Genomic DNA, 22,003 nt, shown 5'->3' with positions numbered 1-22,003 from the left:
TGCAGAGCAAATGGCAGCAGCGTCATGTTTCACGACCCACTGTCGTTTACAAATTGCAGATGAATTTAGATAAGTCCCACAGGGCTCGAACCAGTGTCTGTTTTGATGTGATTGAAATATATCAAACTTAATGTGACAGGAAATTATCTCAGCATGTCGTCACCTGCCCCAGTGTTTATATTTATAGGCACCTGCACCGCTGCGGGAACAGTAGCTGATCAGAGGCAATAAATCATTAAGATCAGTCCAAGTAGGTGTAATGTTTTTAGCAGTGTTGTTATTGGCTCAGCATGTTCTACATACGTTTCCTGACACATACAATTTTTTTTATTGTATTGTGTATTTCTCAGTGTTCTTGCCGCTTATTCACCTGGAATGTGCATTCTGAATGAACATATCTATTCCCAGATGAAATGACAGGCCTGAGACTTAGCTTTCATTTTGATATCGTGAGATAAGCTCATCGTGTTTTCCTTCTCTCTCTAATATTCATGTTTAGCAGAGTTATGATGCTGACGTCAAAGGTTTGATCAGCTGCTATGAATCTCCCCTCTGTTCGCCATAATTTGTTCCCAGTGAATTTCTCAACTCCTTAGCCTATTTTTCTCTGTCCCTTCAAATCCCTTATTCCCATCCCAAAACATTCTCGATTCCATTTACTTCCATTACCTTTCTCTATCCCTGCTGAGTTCCTCCTCTCGCTCCATCATGCTTACCTAAGTCATCATTGCTTTGCTTCAACAGCACCCCCTTGACCTTGTGCACCACAATGTCCTTCCCTCTGTCTCTTCCAGACCCATTTCTTCGGGCTGTGGTTCCAGGGAAAGACGCAGACCCCGGCCCATCGCTGGGTGGAGCTGGAGAAACCTCTAAAGAAGCAGCTGGACAAGTTCGGCAATGAGCCGCTCCTCTTCTTCGGTGTCATGTTCTACGTGCCCAACGTTGCCCGGCTGGAGCAAGAGGCCACAAGGTAAAGACTCTTCAGACACTCGCAAAACGGGTTTGAGGTGGAAAATAGCTTTTAGAGAGGTGAGGCTGTGCAGATGCAGTTATAATGATGGGACAGTATGATCTTTGGGTGACAAAGATGCTGACAACTCAGAAACGTCTGAAAATGCAGATGTTGCACAAGGAGCAATTTCATCACATCATCATGAGACGCATCAAATATATATTTCACCAGACTGGAGCTATGTGCAAGGTTTTGTGAGGTTTGTGAGCGTGTAGGTCCTCAACAGTGCTTTGAAAGACCAAAGATTAATGAAACAATAGGGTCCTTACCCCTTTAGGTATTGGTGATGACATCACGACGTAAATGCATGTCGTGCAAAATAGTTATTTTCACCTTCTAAATTGAAACGTGAACCCAAAAGTAACCGGATGAAATTTTGATAGTTGTAACAAATGCATAGAGGTGTGAAAGGTATAGCTGCTTTCTTTGTGTGACTAAAGAAAATTGTTCCTTCAACACATCACAACTTCAGAGGGAGTTAGTTATTTTATTTACGTTCTTTACCTGATTCCTGAACATAACAGACCTTTACTGCCCACATGAGGATGATGTTTTCCTTTTGGCTCCACAAACACAGTCATGTACCTTCTGTGCTCGAGCAATGAGGTGTAGTAACAAACAAAGTCATAATTGGCATGTCTGTGATGAATAGGTGACAGATTGTTTACTGTGTACTGACACTGACTGACGCCATCTTGTAGAACGAGCCAGGACAGAAAGAAAAGAACATAAGTGTGTCCCTGAAATGTTGAAGTATTACTTTGACTCCGGCCTGATGACTGTTTTGACATGTGGTGGTTGAATACAGCTGCTCACAGACAGGTACATTTACATTAGCAGCAGCAGCAGCAGCAGCCATGTTTATCTAATGTCACACTGGGAGTCCATATATGTCTGTGTGTGTGTGTGTGAGACAGTGACAATTAGCAGGTTGGCGAGCTGGTAAAGGGGCGTCCTGGGGTGAGTGTGTAGTGGACAGTCTGTCATTTCAGGTTCCTTCTCATCCTCATACAGTCACACACACACACACAGTCTCTGTGTCTGCAGACCTTGCACTGAGCTGGTGAATTTGCGGCTTCTGCCTCACTGGATGTGGGGAAAGGTCAACTGCAGGTCACAGCTGACATGTCTATGTATGTATGTCTGTGTGTCTGTGTCTGTGTCAACCATTTACGTTGATACATTTCCCTCAGTACTTTTGAGAGGCAGGACCAGATATGCATTGAAAATAATGGTATTGTGTTTGTGTGTGTGTTTGTGAGGTAGATGGAGAGACTAGAGTGTGTGTCTGCAGGTTCGTTATACAGAGGCCAGGATCTGCTCTGGTAAAGGGATGGTATTCCAGGAATCCCCTGCAGGCTTTTATGGAGTGTGTGTGTGTGTGTGTGTGTGCGTGCATGTGTGCGAGTGTGTGTCGGGTTAAGGGGTTGAGGGGTTATGATGGGGCCTTGGGGGCAATTTAGGGAACAATGGTCGCCTCATTTTCTCGAGCCCCCTCTCTTTCTCGTACAATCCCTGTACACCGTGAATCCCCTACTCCGTGTTTATCAAGAGCAGATCTCCTCATCACTCAAGTCCCACATTTTTACTCTCCTTCTCCCCGGTCCCCTCATCCTCCTTTTCTTTTCCTCTCCCTCTCCCTCTTTCTTATGTTAGTCAGGAATGTTGGCACAGCCGTCCAGCGTAGGAGGCAGACCACACATTCCTCCCAGCAAAAGTGCTGGGGGTAAAGGGGGGAGGGCGAGGGATGTCTAGTTTACAAAACACACACACACACACACACACATGCACACACACTTACACTCGCTCACCTCACACACCTCGCACACTCCCCCAGGAATCCTCTCACAAGCCAGCTGCAGCCCTGTCAGAATAGTTAGTCACAATACAGCACATTGTAGGAACATACATGGCCCCTGAGGCAAGCTTCTCCAAAAGCCCCTTCCCCTTTTTCCCCACCTCATGAAGTAGAAAACTGATTTCAGGACATTTTCTATGACCTAGTACCCCTCGTTGAAGGGTTTTATCAAATTCAAATATCCTTTAAAGGCTTTATCTCTGGCTCTTATACCATCTGTACTTTCCTTTGGGAGCTCCATCTATCAGTGCTGACAAGACCATGGACACCATGCTCTTAAAATGTACAGACTCGTTCTCCGTCGTTGTTTTTTCTGCACACCTGGTCTCATGAAGGGGGGGAGGGTAGGACACGGAAGAAAGGATGACAGAGGAAAAGTGGGGGCGGAGAAAGTAAAACGTTTGGCTTTGGGTTCGTGCTTTGTTATTTATGTGGTCTGAGGTCGCCGGCCACATGTGCATTTTCTGGAACGAATACATATTTATTTGTCCTCGTAGAAAAACAGTTTATGTATATATGCTTGTTTGTTAAAAACAGAGGAGTGAGTGGATTCGGTTATTGTGGACTTTGGGCTTTGGTGTCACAAAACTCAAAAAGAGTTAAAAGTAAGAAATTACACCCTACCTTCAAAATGTATATAGTTAAATAGTTTTGAATGCATATACAAATTAATATTCAAATTAATACTGTAAACCAGTGTTATTTCTAATATTATTTATCATTTAATCTATATCAACTGCATAAGAGTTATATTATTTCCACATTTTTGAGTTTGCAATCATATCTTCGGAAATTAAAACATTCTATCCCATATATACTTGGGTTTTCAAATCAGTCAAATTGTATTGCCAGAAACCAGAGAGACATCTCACTCTGTCTGGGAGCAAATGAGATTTACTGAGAATATAATGCGAGTTTTACATTGTGGTCGCGTCTTTTTGAAGTTCAGAGTTTGACTGATGTGTAACCTGACCCTGGATCTCGCTCTCCTCCCGTCCATCTATCCATTCATCTGTTTCTCCTTCGCTCTCTTCCTCCCCACATGCAGCTGTGTAAATCAACCCAAAGCCGGGGATTTAAAACCCATACGCGTATGTCTGCCCCCCCCCCCCCCCCCCGCTGTGGTTACGTCTTCACACTGATAATCCAACTATCGCGCAATTGAGGTGGTAATGCAAGAAAGCTGGAGTTGTGTAAACACTGTACTCGACTTGTGTTAATGCAGTTGCACTCATGGTCATAACCTCAGTACGATGAAGTATGTCGATGTTTCCAGGCAGTCAGATTATTAAAATGTAAACACAGTAATCAGAGGAAGAGAGTTAGTTTTTCTACAGCACAGTTGATCAATTGTGCAGATGCAAATATGATTGATTTGGTTTATGAACAGTCAGATAATAGTAAAAAATGCACATCATGACAACTGCCGACCAATAGTCTTAACTCCAGAGAAAGTACATTTTCTATACGGTGCTGTGAAACCTTGATATTGCAGAAGCTGGAACAAGCTTGAAAAACAATGACAATTTAAAGGTGTTCAGTAACCCATAATCATTTAATTTAAATACCTATTGCTTCTTAGTTCTGATCAAGCAGTGTGTGTTTCTCAGTGTAAATATCTCCACTGTGTTACCATAGCAATATTTACGCCAGGATGGCCACGAGGGAATGGCAGCGAAGAGCCAAACTTGAAATTGAATAATGGAGAGAAACTTCAGATGTTGCAACATGGGGCTGAGTTTATAGGTCATTTCATATCCAGATGTTTAGAATTGTTAGATGTTAATCAAACTTTTACAGGAGTGTGTGTGTGTGTGTGTGTCAGCAGAGACGGCTGCACAGTGATTAAACCCTGGCTGCTCCTTGTACTAATTCCAAATAATACTGACTGTATCTTACTTGCTTTTTTTAAGTTATCCCCTTCTGCTTTACATTTTCTGTGAATCACCAGTGGGTGATGTGTGGAGTGTGTGTGCGTGTGCGTTTGTGTGAGCGTGTGTGTGGCTGAAACCTTCTGTTCCTTCTGGCTCACTGATATGAAGGAGGAGCAAAGTGGTCCAGAGAGAGAAAGTGAGGAACCTAAACAGAGAGCTGTTGACCAGAGCCAGGCCAGCTGGCCCCAGCAGCCCCCAAGGCTAACAGCCCCAACAGCCTTGAAATCCTAGCTTTGTTCGGCTAGTTATCACACACACATACACACACACACACACACACACACACACAGCTGTACTCTGTTGTGCCCCTTGCTGATTCAACACATTTCAAAGTGAAATCCTCCTGCCCTCCCACACAAGCCGTCTGCACCCATCCCGGGGCTGAGGGGGCAGTTCGGGTCACACCACTGCATAGATGGTGGGTGCACAGGGGGTGGGTGGGTTCAGGCATATGTTGCGCACACATACACACATTAATGTCATGCGTGCACACATGCTCGCAGGATTGTTGTCCGGGCTACTCGGACATCTGGCAGCGTGTCTTGAGCGAGGCTCGAACATGCGTGGGCATATAAAGGGCTCTTTGTGCCTGTGTGGCTGCCTGGAGTGCCAGAAGAGCTGTCTGCCATGGTGGAAGTCACAGTAACTCAAAGTGAGGAGAGCTGTGCCTCATGTCGGTGTATGTATGTTCACCTGTTATTACTGCATGATGTCACTCAGACATGCATGCCAGACATACAGCACACGCCAGGTGTGTGCGGCTGTAGAGACGTCTTTGTGCATAGCTACATGGAATCTCAGTTTGTATTAGTATGTTTGGCAGGAGACATAATAAATCAAATTATTTGCTTCATTGAAGCTCGTGCATTTCATACAACTTTCCACTTAACATATGTAACATCTTCAAAACTAACAGGTTTCATATTGGGACAATGCTTAGGTCATAATTCAGATTGTAATGTAACACAATAGCTTAAAATCAATGACTGACTGAAAAATATTTACATGTTTGAGAACAGGATTGTTTTTACCTAAATATTGACTTGTGAATTTGCAGTGAGTGGTTTGCAGTTAGTAGATTTCCTCCGTGGGTTGACCCCTGTCTATGTTGATTTTAAGCCTGATGCATTATTCAAGACTTGACTTGACTCATTCAGGGTTTTTCCCAAACTAAACACCATCAGCCCAGCAACAAACTAATTAAACTACAACTGCATCTAACCAGAAGTTCTGTATCGGTCAGTGGTCAAACTATTTATACACAGCACAAATATATAAGATGTGAACCAGTAAGCGACACGGACAAAGGAAATACATGGACACAATAAAATACAACAACAGTTTGCTGTTCAGTGTCACGCCTCAAATATAATGTGGTGTACATAAATGTATAGTTACACAGTTTACCTTTTATTTTCACAGATAATGGCATCAATGGTTTGAAAAAAAAGTTATATTCTGTAATTACCACTCATTTTAACTGCATAAACATGACATAATATTAACCGTCATGCTAGTCTCGATAAATGAATATACTGATATTACCAGATTAAGACACTACTTTAAATAGGACACTACCATTTAAACAGAATTTTCTGATTACCTTAAACTGAATAAGGTCGCACTTAGAACCTTATTTGCAATATGTAGATATGTAGAAGTCTTAATCCACTTGTAGCATTTCACTGGAGTTTACACAGAATGTTGCGACATTAAGTTATACAGTCATCAGTTGGCTGATGACGCAGGTTCTTGGTTCGAGTGTAAACAAGTAGAATGTAATGTTGACTTGAGTCATAATCAGGACTATGCTCTGTAACATGTAGACGGGAATATGAATGGAATATTTTATTAGAGGGTTTACGTATTAGTAGTATTTTGCAGAATAAGGTCTATAGTTGTAAAAGTAGGAGTCATTACTTCCAACCTGTAGTTCTCAGCACAGTTTGAGAGGACATGAGATGATGAACAGGGGGAGAAAACATGAAACACATTTAAATTGTTCTGGTTTTCTTATAACTTTTCGATTTTTGTTGTGTTATTCCAGGATAATGTTACCCCTCATCTCCTCTTTGAACTGGTCACCTCCTTTGGAGAAATAATACTTTGACTCTGGGGTCACAAGTAGACACAGTTTCGTATTAAAGGTCAAAATCCAAAATAGTTGGGAACCACAGTTCTATAAAATGTTTAGGACTGTTTGGTGTAATTTGGGCTCTGACATGAGGCTACAATGAAGCGTATTTTCTTTAGCCTTTCACTTGTTCATAGTTATTTCAACAGTTTACGGTCAGCCTCCTCACCGCTGGCCTCACATACGTATAAACACCATCACGTTGTTACCTCAGAATGAGAACCAACCACGGTCGAACCTCAACAGTTCCCCAGACCCCATTGGGAGAGTGCTGGGAAAACATGGAGAGTTTGTAAAAACAAAGTCCACAATCATTCGAAGAGTTTTGTGTCCCGCGAGACTCCTCCCACCAGACCGCATCAGGCCCCGCCTCCCCTCCGCTGCAGCCGCAGTGGTTGGGGTTGGCTAATTAGAGGGTTGCCACGGGAACGGAATGGCAACTCAGCCAACGGGTGTAATGACAGGGTGAGAGGAGGAGGAGGGCGGGGTCAGATTATAGGCCCATGGGTACGCTGAGACGAGCTCAAAAAAGAAAAGGAGAAGAAGAAGAGGTGGGGGAGAAAATGTGAAAGAGAATGTGAAACATGAAAGATGTGAGGTGGTAACGGAGGGAGAGAAACAGTGCAACTACTAGGATACATGGGGAGTTTGAGGCGTGAGGAAGATGAGTGAATGATGAAGCATCTGTAGTTCAGTCAGCTCCTCATAGAAGTTTGTGTTCTCTCGCATGGACTGTCCCATGTCCGCCTCCACTCGTAACTCCGGAGGACTGTGTGTGTGTGGACGTTAGAGAAGGTGTCTCACAGCCCACATTGGAAAGACTCGGCCTGTGCTCACCATGGCAACAAACAGGAAACGTCGCACGGGTTTTTATGCAGCTGAGCCCGGTCACCCTGACAGTTCTCTCCTTCCTCTTGTGTGGCCACTCCATTCTTAAAAAGACAAACATCCAGTTGGACCACGGCTAAAAGTGGACAAAAGGAGCTGAGCGACTTAATGAGCGCGTTGTATTTCAGCCTCCTGGTTTTGGGACTTACTCGGTACCGCATCTTGTGAAGGCTGCGAGTGGGACTCTGCACACTGAGCAATGTCATCGTATCGACTTACGCTTGGCAAAACCAACTCTGCCCAAAACCACAGGGCACAAAGTCCCAGTTTGCTGCAAATTGGCACCACAATTAGGTTTCTCCTCTTTTGTCCAGCTGCTGTTGTCCCTTTTCAAGAATGAAATCAGTCCTTATTTGCATCAGCTCCCTTTTACATGCTTTGCTCTTGGCTGAAAATTTAGAGACCTATTAAGTAATTTTGTTTAGCCTCTACTGGTATATGTTTGGCATTCCTATCAAGTCAAAAATGAGTCACTGGTATTTCAAAAGGAGGTGATTCACTCATTCCTCACTTGGATTCTGAAAGCGGCTTCTCTGGCATTGTTGTTACCGGCTAATGCTGTTGCCAATACTGTCTTGACGCACTCTTTCTGTTGCACAAACCCAGAGCAGGAGAACACGTCTCTCTGTGTCTGCAATCCCTCAGCTTCTAATGTGCGATGCCTTGAGCACAACTCTTCTTATTTTCTTTGGTGAAACGTGTTGAACTGAGACCCGTCATGTTTTCCAGCTCCGTTTAACATAATTGGTGTTCAGAGACTGTGGCGAGTTGGAAAAATAACATTGACCAACAGGCGATTCCTGGTGAGTTCATGAAAGCCAATAAGAGCCTCTTCTACCACCCACATAGTCAGACTTTCTGTAGAGCCTGTGGTATGCACTCTGATACGTAAAAACAAGACTTATAGTACAGCAGCACATTGAGATACATTCCAACATCAGCATGTTAACATTCCCACTATGACAATGTGAACATGCTCATGTTTTGCAGGAATGTTTTACCATTAGTTACATTCTTTATTCTCTACCTGCTAACCTGCAAGAGTTGTGCAAGTATTTGGTTAAAAGAGTAGAAAGGTCAGGGCCAGGGGGTAACCAAAGTCCTTAGGATTCACCATCTAGGGACAAGGAATGTCTGTACAAAATCTCAACTCAGGGACAGTGCAACAAGGTAGTCAAAGCAGGTAAATTACCTGAGGCCCTGAGCTGTGAAGGGGCCCTCAGAAATGGCTGATTACATTAGTCCAGAGAGACGATTTTGTGAGAATCCATAGACTGTTAGAAAACATAAGAGAAGGAGGAGAAGCATCATCCAGCTTTATTCCGTCTATATCTATATATGATACTGCCATGTCCCCTTTGCCTTGGGCCCCCAAATGTTCCCGGTCTTGTCTCAACAACACCAATGCCGTACTTGGCTTCTCATCTGAATAATGCTTTCTTTCTTTCTAGGTACCAGTATTACCTACAGGTGAAGAAGGAGCTTTTGGATGGACGTCTCCACTGCACAGTAGAGCAGGGGATCAGACTAGCAGGCCTAGCAGTACAAGGTAAAACACACACACGCTTGAACAAACATCTCATGTGGATAATCTACCAGAGGGAGACAGACAGAACAAGAGAGAAGGACTGAGCACAAACTCGCACTTTCTCAGGTCATCTTGACTTCACTACCTAATATGGCTGCATACCGCTGGGAGAGCCCAGTCCACTTGAGTTCCTATGGTATCAGTCTTAACACACACACACACACACAACCTCACTCCATCTTCTTGTTCCTGGGTGCTGTCTGTGTCTCGGGGGAATGTAAACAGACAGTTAGCTTATCATTAGCTCCAAGGTTGGCCTCAGTAGCATCAGGAAGACTCTTATCTGTCAGGAGGGAAGGATCTGCTGCACCTCCTCTTGTCCGACAAACAGCAGAGCAGTACTTAGGATGTACTTACAGGCCCTATCGGGAGGAGTGTAATGGAAATGCAGTTTTATTTGTAATGCTTCACATGAGAGTAGTTCCAAGGAATGAGGAACAAATCTGGGATTGATTAGTTTGCTAGTTAAGGAAGTTGCTTCTGATGACACTGTATTATACTATTTAACAAAGTGGGAATAAACATCACTGTAATGTGGATTCATGTGCTACTCCGGAGTCTCCGCTCAGAGAAGACGTCCCGACTTTGATGTGTTCATATGCTCCGAAGTCAGACCGTGGAATAAAATACATATTCAGATCATAGCACCATATTTAATGTGTGTTTGTGAATGTGTCTGTGTGACTTTCAGCTGACTTTGGAGACTTCACTCAGTTCATGTCTCAGGACTTCCTCAGGGAGTACGTGCTCTTCCCAGTGGTGAGTCCTTAAATCTTCACTGTCAAGTGGGGTGTGTGTGTGTGTGTGTGTGTGTGTGTGTGTGTGTGTGTGTGTGTGTGTGTGTGTGTGTGTGTGTGTGTGTGTGTGTGTGTGTGTGTGTGTGTGTGTGTGTGTGTGTGTGTGTGTGTGTGTGTGTGTGTGTGTGTGTGTGTGTGTGTGTGCGCATTGCCCTGAATACCATCTTTTGTCACTTGTCACCTTGTGTCAAACAAATGTTTAAAGAAACACAATTTTTCCAAAGTTCAATTAGTCACTTGTATGCAGAGCAGTTTGAAACAGTGTTTGAGAAAAATAGTAAATTATGGATTGTTTTAATTTTCTCATTAATACTCAACAGCTAACATTTCCCTCACCTTGCCATGTTCTTATTTCCCATCGCCTGTTGCTTCTCCTTCTCCTTTCTCCTCGTCCTTCGCTGTCTCACTTGCCGCTGCCGTCTCCCTCCTCTCAGAACTGGCCTAATGGAGACGAGGTGCTCGAGGAGTGGACCCAGAAAGTTGCCGAGGAGCACAAGAGTCACTGGTAACCTCAGCTTCATCTTCTCCGGTTTGTACACAAGGAAAAGATTCCGAGACGTTGACATTCCTGTATCTGTCTGTGCTTTCCAGTCGAATGCAGGCCGCTCAAGCGGAGCTGCTGTACATCAAGGAGGTGGAGAAGCTGGACGGCTTTGGCCAGGAGAGCCACGCTGCTAAGGTAGATAATTGAAATCTCCCTCCCCGGCCTCCTTCACTGACACGTTCACATGCACATCTCCTGAGGAGCCAGTTTGTTGACAGTGAGAAGACTTTGAATTCATTCCTCTCCCACAGGACAACTACACCAATGATATCTTCATCGGCGTCTCCTTCATCGGGGTGTTTGTCAAACACAGAAACGGCAGATCCATCATGCTCCACAAGTAAGTCCCCCCTTCTTATTCCTCTATTTCATGGATTTTTTATATTGAGTGAGTGGTGAAAATACATTTAAATGAACTTGCAAGAAAATGACATATTGTGTGTGGGAAAATTCAACCCTTGTGTGAATATTGTGCGTGTGTTTGTGCGACAGGTGGAAGGACATTGGTACCATAGCGCACAACAAGTCAGCCATCACAGTGGAGATAACAAGCAAAGACGACACCATCATTTTTCACATGGTGAGTGTTGTGTCTGACTTGAGTCTCAGCACATACACACACATACACTTTGAAGGTTTCTAGTGGGAAGTGCAACAAAAAAAAACACACACATTCCCACAATGCATTCCCAGATATCCCTGCACAGAGATAACGACAGGGGCAAATGTGGTCTCGACCATCTATAAATACTGCGTTAATTTGACATATCAATGTGTTCCTTTCGGTGTGTTTGTATCTGCAGGAGGATATGGAAATGGCCAAGTACATCTCCCGTCTCTTCACGGCCAGACACAAATTCTACAAACAGAACAAGATCTGTGCGGAGTGAGTCTCGAGGCCGACTGAAGGCCGCTACAAACATTTAAATCCGGATTTATCTGCCTTTTATATTTTCCAGTCGAGTTCACCAACCTTTTGAGGGTTATGTAAAAAAAAAACTGATTATGTAACGATGCAGAGTTCACTGTGCTCTTCTTTTGTGATTCATCATGTGTCTTTCCCTGCAGGCCCACTCACTCACCTGCACCACTCCGGAGGAGACCCACCTGGACCCACCGCCTCTCTCTGGTACTGTCAGAAGCATTTTCTCTTTTTAATGTCACTGGTTTTTGCCCAGTGTTCTGTCGCAGCCCTGTTTATTTTTATTATTGCCTTCTGGCCTGTATAAATGAGACCAGGAGCCAGGAGACAGAGAGGGAAGACAGAAGCAGCCGTGGTTTACAGATCTGACCCCGCTCTCCCACTCAGGCCAGCTCTTAATTGTGCTGCGGAGCCTCGGTTTTAAACATGCTCTGCTGGTGTGGTGGGTGTTGCTGGAAAGTTTGCAAGGGTGTTGCTCGCGCTCATTTCCGGTGTGACAATGAAGGCAGTGATTTGTGAGTCTCCTTTCCCCGCTGGCCAGACAATGGCTACGCTAAATGTGGCACAATAGCTGCTCAGTCAGTCCCCTCAAGTCCTCAGATGTCTCTGTTTGGAGAAGCCTAGGCATCGGCGTTTGACAGCTCCACAGCCTCAGAGGAGGTCTGAGTCAGTCATTATCACCTGTTGTGGTAATGACTTGTGGTAACGTAATGGCTTTGCTTAGTAATGCAAAGAAAGTTAAGTTAATTTAGAGTCTGTTTTGACATCTGTGTATAATTATAAAAAATATAACTTGATGAAAACAGAGAATTGCAATTAATTACCTTTTCTTAACCGTGTTGCATTAAATGTGTTTCTTCATTCAGTCGCGGCCCCAGTCCTGTAACTTTCAGTCTATGCATTCCCAGTATGGAGAGCATTATCAGGACCCACAGAGCTCGCAAGGTATGTGTAAAACACACACACACACACACACACACGCACTCGCACACACACACGCACGGACAACAACAAACACATTTAGCGCAAGTTTCCACCCCTCCAGCCCACTGCTTTAACCACACTGGGATTTATGATTTCTGCCTCCCTCATAATAACCAAAGCATCTCAATGGAGCTAATTGTGCCCTTCCCATCCGGCGTGTGACTCACGGCCAATTGCATTTTTCAAACAATTGCCCCAACCAAATAGAGCCGCAACGTTAGTTGTGCCGAGCAGTGACCTCATTTACGCCTCGCTCTTTCATTAACTTGTTCACACACTTAGTCCGCCTCATAATCCGAAAAGCGTTCTGTCATGCCTGACCGTAAAAAACAGAGTGTGTGTGGAAAAACAAACATTCTGGGTGTTGCTTCTATGCGAGGGTGTGAGATCATTTCTGGAGTGTGACCTCAGGCATCACACACTGTCTGCGTGGACGGAGATTGTGGGCTTGAGACTGTTCACACAAGATGAGAGAACGCTCCATTGTCAAATAAAGACATGCTCTGTCTCCTTCATTATTGTGGGAAGAAAATCATCCAAATCGGTTCTGTTCCCACTGGTAGGAAATATTCAGAATTCTTTCTAAGTTAGTTTGTGCTTCTGTGCAACCAGAAATCAACAATGATGCTTTTATTCATATGTCCTTACTCCTGTGCTTTTTAGACAGCATCTTCCATGATGACCCCTACTACAAGTCAGAAACGAGTCTGGACCGCTGCCCCTCGGACTATCCTTTCCGAAATGGTACCGTGCCCAATGGAAGCATGTACAGCAGCCCCAGCCTGAGCTCCCTCAACCACTCCCAGACCTTCGTCCCGCCCTCGCCGATATCCTCCAACCTCAGCATCCCCGGCAGTGAGCTTATGCGCCCTGACTACATCCCAAGCCACCGCCACAGCGCCATCATTGCGCCGTCCTACCGGCCCACGCCTGAGTACGATGCCGTCATGAGGCAGAAGCGGCGCATGCTCCCCGCGCACCACGATCTCCACAGCCAGTCGCTGCGCAGTTTGAACATCAGTAACGCCTGTGCTTACCGCCAGCCTGAAGCTCTGGTGTACAGCCAGCCAGAGATGAGGGAGAGGGGTCCCTATCATGGCCTGGGGCCCAGCCCCGGACCTTACACACCACAGGTAGAGCTGGATTGAATAAATTGTTCTACTCTTAGATTTTTTTAGTTTCTTGCTCTTGTCTAAATTTCTGTTATTTTTCTCCATCTTGCAGATCAGCTACAGTAAGCCAGTGTCCCATGGGCCTCATCAGGGAGGACCAGCCAGCAGCCAGGGCCCCTGTCACTCACCCTGTGTCAACGGTGGTGGAGGTGGCGGTGTAGGAAGCTCCATCTCTCACACTGTCAGCACACCTGAGTTGGCAAACACCAAACAACAGAGCACCAATGTGGGAAGCTATGCAGCTACTGCCAACATGCTGAGGAACCACATGTCGCGACCTCCTCCACCTTACCCCTCCAGCTCTTTCCGCCCGGCCACCAGTACACCGGACCTCGCCAGCCACCGCCACCGCTGCATCGGGGGCAGCAGTCCGGAGCTGGTCACCCGCATGGTGCAGCTGTCGGTGAAGACCTTTCAGCCGGACAGCTCAGCTGTTGTGCACCAGTCCCTTCAGGAGGTCAGCGAACCGTTGACTGCAGCTGCTAAGCACCGCTCCACCCTGGGCAAGAGACACAGTATGGAGGTGATCAGCAGCATGAGGGGAGGAGGGATGGAGGGCTTGGTGATGAAAGGGATGAATGCTCCGCTTCATCGGAGGAATACTCTCAGAGAACATGTGATGCCGCCTCAGCCCCAATCCATGCCCCAGCCCCAAACCCCTCAGCCACAACAGCAGCCCCAGCCTCCACCTCCGCAGACAAAGGAGGTGCCCAAGCAGATGCCTGCCCAGAAAGCACCTGAGGCTGCTGTGGCACCACCTGCAGCGGTGGCCTACCAGCATCAAAAGACTCTTTCTAATGCTACCATGCTTATACATAGTAGTGAGAGCGAAGAAGAGGAGGAGGAGGAAGAAGAGAGGACTGAGCTGGACGTTCAAATCCCAGGCCTGAACGAGGACATCAGCATCAGCGCTCAGCTCCAGGCAGCTCTGGCCAAACTGCCCAACAAACCCCCTCCAGAGTACCCGGGTCCTCCCAGAACTCCCAGCAACGCTCAGATCCGCAACCACACTCACCACCACAATCAAGGACCACAGAGCAACCAGGGAGCAATGGACCCAAACCATGCCCAGGGCCGAGCATACAAACCTGGGCCGAGCCAGGGCGGCGGCGGTGGTGGTCCTGGAGGAGGCTGTGTTGCAGGTGCTGGTGGGACACTGACCCGAGGGGACCAGGGTGGGGTGAACGGAGCTGTTTTAGGTCCATCCATCTCTGAGCCGGACCTGACCAGTGTGAAGGAGCGGGTTAGGAAGGAGCCCGTCAAAGAGAGGCCAGTGTCAGAGATGTTCTCCCTGGAAGACAGCATCGTGGAGAGGGAAATCGCTCAGAGGGTAAGACCATCATTCGCTAATTCGACTATTGCAAATATTTGGAAAACCTCTGAATTCATAGTTTAATTTGTGCCAACATGGATTTTAGCAATTTATGTTATTATTGTTATGGATTAGTCAGAAAATGATATACATATCAATAACTATCAAATCTAGAGATATATATCAAATGAATCAAGATAAATAGTAAAATAACCAAACATACTGTTGGGGTCCGCTGAAATGTTGCAGTCTGTTGTTTGCTTGCTAATTTCATGGCTCCTGATTAGCAGTAATCCAGGGTTCAGCACCTGAGAGGGTAGCACTCAGCTCTCAGTCTCCCCAAGCAGCTAAAACCCTCTTAAATCCCTCAGATTACTCTTTGGGTTGGTGCACTTGTGTAGGTTTGTTAAAGGAGCAAACATTTGATGCAGCAGCACAATCCAGATAGAAGTTCAAATCATCCGTCTCACTGCTGGTTACGATAAACCTCTCTGCTCAATCCAAAACTCCACAGCCAACATCTCTCATTCCTACCAAGTGGTTTTTCTCATGTACATATAGAGGGTACTCCTGGTGACACCCAATTTGTTGTTGTGACTGTCCCACAGGGAGTGAGGGAGGTGGAGGAGAGGGGCAGGGTGGAGCTGTCCTGGAGGTTTAATAGCATCGTGGATTAGGAGAGGTAATCCTCAGAGCAAGGAGGGGACTGTGCAATCTGGGTCAGACTTTGGTAGACGGGGAACGAGTCAGGGTGACAGAGGGACAGTGTGTAAACACACGAGGCTGAGGAGGAAGGAAGGAAAAGACGAAGGGAGGAAAGAATGACAAATTTGAGAGGACAAAGGAAGGATGGAAGGAAAAGTTGGAGGCAGTGAGAAAGAGGACGGGGCTTCACCTTTCGACAGAAAACAAGGGGATTGGTGCGGCCTGGTTTAGCCTTCAATCAGGACACACACACACACACACACACACACATTGTAATGCACACGTGCACATGCACATCAAACTCTCCCCACCCACTTCTCCACACGCACATTCATGTGAGCGCCGCACTTCACTCAGGCCATGGCAGGTCAGTCAGTCTTGCGATGCTGCCGGTACCTGTAACCGTGACGCCGGGGTTCTCCTCTCTGTTGAAGACGCTGGAGAGGCAGAAGATGTCCGTGGACTCCATGAAGCGACCGCTGATGATGGCCGCCCTCAACGGCCTCTACGTGGCTCGGATGCCGGCTCCCAAGAGTCCAGCGGAGGACGGAACCAAGGCTTCTACCGATGAACGGGTAAGATGCTGCGTGTTGCTTTTAAAAGTTGTGCTTCAGAAAGTAACTTTGGACAATAATCGCTGAAATCATTTCAAGCCTCTGTTTTGTTTGTTCTATCTTACAAAATATATTATTTGCAGTTTTACTAACACAAATTGAAACCACATATTGTAATTTTTTTAATATTTTATACTTTTAAACAATTTAGACTGAAAATATCCTACTGGATATACACAGCTACTTCTAATCTGGATTCATTCCATTCAAGAAGAAGAACTCAAAAACTTTCCAGCCCTAATTTTTACTTTTTACCAGTTCTCTTCTTTTTTTTTTACTGGAGGTCCACATCATTACAGGACATTTTAAACAGCAGCTTTCTCACCTGTTGACAAACAAGTTTGACTGTTCCTTTTCAAAATACAACTCTCACACATTAATTTAATGAATTTACTTCTCAAGCTCTGGCCTGTTTTCCTCCCTTTTGAGCGCAGAGACATGAAAACCCGCCTTTGTCCCGACTGTTGCTAAGCTAACGGGGGCAAGCCCTAAGTGGGCTGTGGAACGCGTGGCATGGTGGTGCTTATCGCCTCTGGTCCCGCTGGTATGTTAAGAATGTGACCCGAGCGCTGCACAGACAGTGATGCTGCTCTCTCAAACATGACTGGCCTAACAAACACACAGCCCCCAACCAGGCTTCATATTCCACCCCTGCATATTCTGCTCTTTTACAGCTGCGGCGATGCATTATACAAGCTCCGAGTGTTTGAAGTCTGTATTCAGTTGTGAGGGAAGAGATCTGGACGTACGTTTTCAGGAGATTTCTGGACTCCCCTGGTCTGAATGGTCTCTCAGCTGTGGTGGAATGTAAACGAATAAAAGCCCTTTAGGGGCGACTGAAAGAGAAACCCCCTGAATAATGTGTTACTTGGTATTCAATGACTAACACCCCACTCCCCTCCTCTTTCTTCTCGGTTTCTCATTCTCTCCGTCCCTCCAGTGTAAGACCTTGGAGTTGAAGCTGGAAGAGGAGCGGGTCTTCACAGAGTACGAGCAGGTGCCCAAGAAGAGGGCGAACTGCGCCCTCACCACGGCCACTCTGCCCGAGAACACGGAACGGAACCGCTTCCGTGACGTGGTTCCTTACGAAGAGAATCGGGTCGAGCTTGTTCCCAACAAGGAGAACAACACGGGCTACATTAACGCCTCGCATATCAAGGTGGGCTCAACGGGGTCAAATGTCTAATATGTACAAAAAAGTGTAAAAAGGAATAATTTACACTTGCACTCACCCATGAGGGTTTGGGGGTTTGGTAGCATACAGTGTACCACTGTTTGGAAACCAGGAATATCTAAATCTCTATCTGAATTTAAAATGAGACAATCATAAATTCAAGATATGAAGTCACATGCTGCAAAACACACTCAAGTGAATGAGTGCAGTCCGACAGAAACTGACATTACAGTGGATAACCTGTCAGATTGTAGTGAAATTGAACAATATTCATGAAGACAGAATTTTTTATTTTTATTAACATAACATTCATGTGTTCGACTGCTATCACAGTCTCTGCTGCACACGCATCAAACAACATGAAGTGAAACAAAGTGTATAAACTTGATACACTCAGCTCTCTCTTGCGAGTCTTTGTTGTGGTCATTTCTAAGCGGGGGGAAAGGCTCGGAGGGAAAAGGATGAAAGGCCGCTATTGAAGGCTGTTTGGGCCTTTAAGCTCACAGAGCTCGTGGAATTCCCAAAGAATGCGATCCAAACTCCAAACCCCTCTTAAGTCAGCCTGAGCTGCTCTCACTAGCCCCTCTATTCATTCTTAGTCGCAAAATGGTGTGCGCACACAAACTCGTGCGTATGCATGAGTTTGCATTTCGCGTGTATGCCTAATCGCGATCCAGGGTGCGATCGCCGTGCTGAATCGCCGCCTATCACGGTGTAACCCTCTTACCTCCTCCCCCCCCCCCCCCCCCCCCCCCACACACACACACACACACACACACACACACACACACACACCTCTCCTGTCATTTAAGGTGGCTGCCACAGAACAAAAGGCCTTGTTTACCCCCACCATCAGTCTCCTAATGCTGTGTTTACAGTCACAAGGTGGAATCAGCTGTAGGGACATGCTCATGGTGTAACAGCACTACGTTCATCAGAGATGGGACATGTTTCAGTGATTTATTAATGAGGGAGAAACTGAATAAAGTGAGAGAAGAGGAGTTGATAGTTTAATAAATGAGGGAAAAAGAAGAGAAACACAAGAGGGGTTTCTGCTGCCATCCAGTGGTGGATCAGAGTATTGTCGCTGTCTTAAATGTAATATATTTTAAATTTTAAATAAATGTCTTACTCAGGCTAAACTGTGACTCTCTTTGCATTCTGTTTGTGCTGCAGACTGTGTTTCACATGTGCAGTGACTGATTGTGGGTGTGTGTTCTCCCAGGTGATGATCAGAGGGGAGGAGTGGCACTACATCGCCACCCAGGGACCGCTCGCCAGCACCTGTGCCGACTTCTGGCAGATGGTCTGGGAGCAAGGGGTCAACGTCATCGCCATGGTTACTGCAGAAGAGGTACACGCACACACAGGACACACACACATGTGGATAATTTTCAGCGTGCGGACAGCTGCCGCTCGTCTGTGGGTGTGAAATACGATGAGGGTGAGAGTGTCTATGTCTAATTTCCCTGATCCAATCACCGATCAATCTTTGTCATCCGTGCAGGAGGGGGGCCGGTCCAAGAGTCACCGCTACTGGCCCAAACTGGGCTCCAAACACAACTCGGCCACGCACGGCAAGTTCAAGGTGACCACCAAGTTCCGCACGGACTCAGGCTGCTACGCCACCACGGGGTTAAAGGTCAAACACCTGCTGTCTGGCCAGGAGAGGACGGTCTGGCACCTGCAGTACACGGACTGGCCTGAGCAGGGCTGTCCTGAATACGTAGTGGGATTTCTCTGTGAGTGGGACTTTGTCATTTTCATCATCAATTTTCGAGAAGCAACAAGAAGAAATGAAACAAACACTGTGACTTCATTATTTAATATTATATATAAAAATAATGGAGTAATTCGTCATTTTTTTAAATATGACTATTCACTTTCCAGGTTATAACAACTGCTATATTCATATTCCCTCTCACATCTTACCTTTGTCTCCGTCTTCTTTCCTGCAGCGTACCTGGAGGAGATCCAGTCTGTAAGGAGACACACCAACTCCATGCTGGACACCTCAAAGAGCCTCAACCCTCCCGTGGTGGTGCACTGTAGCGCCGGGGTGGGTCGTACCGGCGTGGTCATCCTCACCGAGCTCATGATCAGCTGCCTGGAGCACAATGAGGTGGGTGGGCAGAGAGGGGGTCACAGTCAGGGTTTCAGAATTCCAGACTCCGGTTGGGATTTTAGTCCAGTTTAAGTTTGGTTCAGAGATATCTCCCTTTACATACTTTATTGTCCTCACTTAAATGTGTCTTTTGACCAGAATACGTTTTACACTACACACCCTTGTTTCTCACTTTTGTTCTTCTTTCTTTGTATAGTTCTCGTTTTTCATCACTGTCTTTTTTTTTCTCTTCCTCCTCTCACTTCAGCCAATGGAGGTTCCCCACATGTTGTCGGAGCTCAGGCATCAGCGGATGCTGATGGTTCAGACCATCTCCCAGTACAAGTTTGTCTACCAGGTCCTCATCCAGTTCCTCAAGAATTCCCGCCTCATCTGATCACGGGCTCACGACCTTTGACCCTATACGATGTGGCAGATGACGACAGGGGTACTAAACTCAAGCCTGAGGACCGATACAGCTGATGTGGCCTCGGTGGGAAGCAGACGCAGGTAGAAGCGACTCCACGTTCACCTCGAGGTTTCTACGTGGCAGGTGAAGGTTATGGAAATGTGTAGATTTGGGTACAAGCTCACCTCACGAGGGGGAGAGGATGTGCGTCGACCTGTTTAAAAAACCGATGACGATTCCTCCTGATCAGTGTGTTTTCACATTTCATTCTTTTATCCCCTGGGATTTAATCTCGGACCTGATCTTTCCGTGTGGAGCATGTTTGTGCTTTTTCTCCGTGCGGGTCAGGTGAAAGAGCGGCTTGTCTCTGCTGCAGACGTGAATGTGTGTGTCTCTGGAGAAATACCTTGAGAAATCAATCACAAATCAATAACAGTTTGGATAGTTCACCCGCCGGCTACTTTTCACAATCTTCTTTGAGCCATTATTAGAAATGGCATTACGCTGCATGAACAGTAGGTGGCAGCAGTATTATTACTAAACTCTTGGTATACTCAGAAAAGGTTTGACAAACAAAACATATCCTTTAAATCACAGTTCTAAAGCAACAGAGTATTGATTCATACAGCAAATATTCACTTCAACATTGTAACAAATGTTTTTTTTTAATTTATTTCTATCACTATTGATGTCACCTTTGCCATTGAACAGAGCATCGACAGTTATGTCAGATCTCTCGTCCTAATGTTCTAAAAGACTTCCTTGTGAATCTCAGAAAGATTCGTCCCTTTTTTCTTCTCAATTGTTTGAACATTTCTATTAAGATTCCACCTTAATATGCAAAAACACAGAAAATACATTTCAACAATTATTTGCTTCTTACAATTTCAAGTGCTTGCCACATTTTTTTTTTAACCGTAAATCATTTCAAAAGCTGTTCAGTTAATTGGAAATAATTTATAAATACGACCATTTGTATACTTGTGTCCTTACATTGACCAGATACTGTATCATTAGGCCTTATTGATACATGAAACGAGCCTGGCTTGTTGTTGGGTCCTTGATGGATTCGGTAAATTCACTCCCTTATTTTATTTGACCTCCAAAGATAAAATCTTTAAATCAGTATTTTATAGTTAAATTTTGGCAAAAGAACAATTTAAACATTTCAAATCTTTTACCGAACTCTCTGGTGAAGGTTCAGCAGAAGGAGAGTACTGATGTTTGGGTTTTGTTTTATGTCTTTAATGACACAACTGTATGTCTTCTATTCTTATCCAAACACAATAGATTAACTGCGTATCTGAATCCCGCTTATTAACTCACCTTCAATTTCTTTTTACTTGCTACATTAAATATACTTTTTATTTTATTGGTCTGAATTGTAATGCAAAGCCAGCCGTGTCCAAAATAACTTTGTACATAACGGGCACGTGAGAGAAAAAGATTTCTACAAATGTGTTTATATTGTTTTTTTTTCGCCTCTTCTTTTGACTTGGTACCCCAAAAATACCGCAACATTATAAACTATGCATGCATTTTTATATTTCAATGTATATATTCTCAGATACGTATAAGCTCTCTCTTGACATGTGTAAGTGTTTTGTTGCACTTCAGTTCTCTTTATGACAGTATTCTTTTCTCACAAGGTATTCCACTGTTTGTTAATATTTAATTTTTCTCCCCTCAACTTTTCTTCTTTTGGCAAAAACTCCTAAATACGTTTCAAAGTATGTGTACATATGTTTTGTATATGCGTTTTCAGTGCATCAAGTCCTTTGTTTTTCTCTCCCCTGACGTGTATGAAGCTGTCATACTTGCTTATTATGCAATAAAGCCTTATTTTCTTTAA

The 22,003-nt window shown here is 45.2% G+C and overlaps 1 protein-coding gene across 1 annotated transcript in view; it reads left to right on the top strand.

The window, feature by feature from the left end:
- The window catches only part of LOC128460181 (tyrosine-protein phosphatase non-receptor type 14), a 34,815-nt gene extending 12,812 nt beyond the window's left edge, over positions 1-22,003 (top strand). Inside the window, exons 3-20 of the mRNA XM_053445249.1 lie at positions 795-970; positions 9,278-9,375; positions 10,106-10,173; positions 10,646-10,716; positions 10,803-10,890; positions 11,007-11,095; positions 11,248-11,335; positions 11,559-11,641; positions 11,824-11,884; positions 12,544-12,622; positions 13,325-13,794; positions 13,886-15,163; positions 16,285-16,425; positions 17,405-17,623; positions 18,864-18,992; positions 19,146-19,380; positions 19,597-19,760; positions 20,011-22,003. Of these exons, the coding sequence (XP_053301224.1) occupies positions 795-970; positions 9,278-9,375; positions 10,106-10,173; positions 10,646-10,716; positions 10,803-10,890; positions 11,007-11,095; positions 11,248-11,335; positions 11,559-11,641; positions 11,824-11,884; positions 12,544-12,622; positions 13,325-13,794; positions 13,886-15,163; positions 16,285-16,425; positions 17,405-17,623; positions 18,864-18,992; positions 19,146-19,380; positions 19,597-19,760; positions 20,011-20,139 (3,666 nt within the window). The 3' untranslated portion in view covers positions 20,140-22,003. The remainder of the gene's footprint in view (positions 1-794; positions 971-9,277; positions 9,376-10,105; positions 10,174-10,645; positions 10,717-10,802; positions 10,891-11,006; positions 11,096-11,247; positions 11,336-11,558; positions 11,642-11,823; positions 11,885-12,543; positions 12,623-13,324; positions 13,795-13,885; positions 15,164-16,284; positions 16,426-17,404; positions 17,624-18,863; positions 18,993-19,145; positions 19,381-19,596; positions 19,761-20,010) is intronic.

This window comes from Pleuronectes platessa, chromosome 17 (genome assembly GCF_947347685.1).
Source record: "Pleuronectes platessa chromosome 17, fPlePla1.1, whole genome shotgun sequence".
Classification (NCBI taxonomy): Eukaryota; Metazoa; Chordata; class Actinopteri; order Pleuronectiformes; family Pleuronectidae; genus Pleuronectes; species Pleuronectes platessa.
Note: the sequence above shows the minus strand (reverse complement) of the source record. Positions and strands in the feature narration are given on the sequence as shown.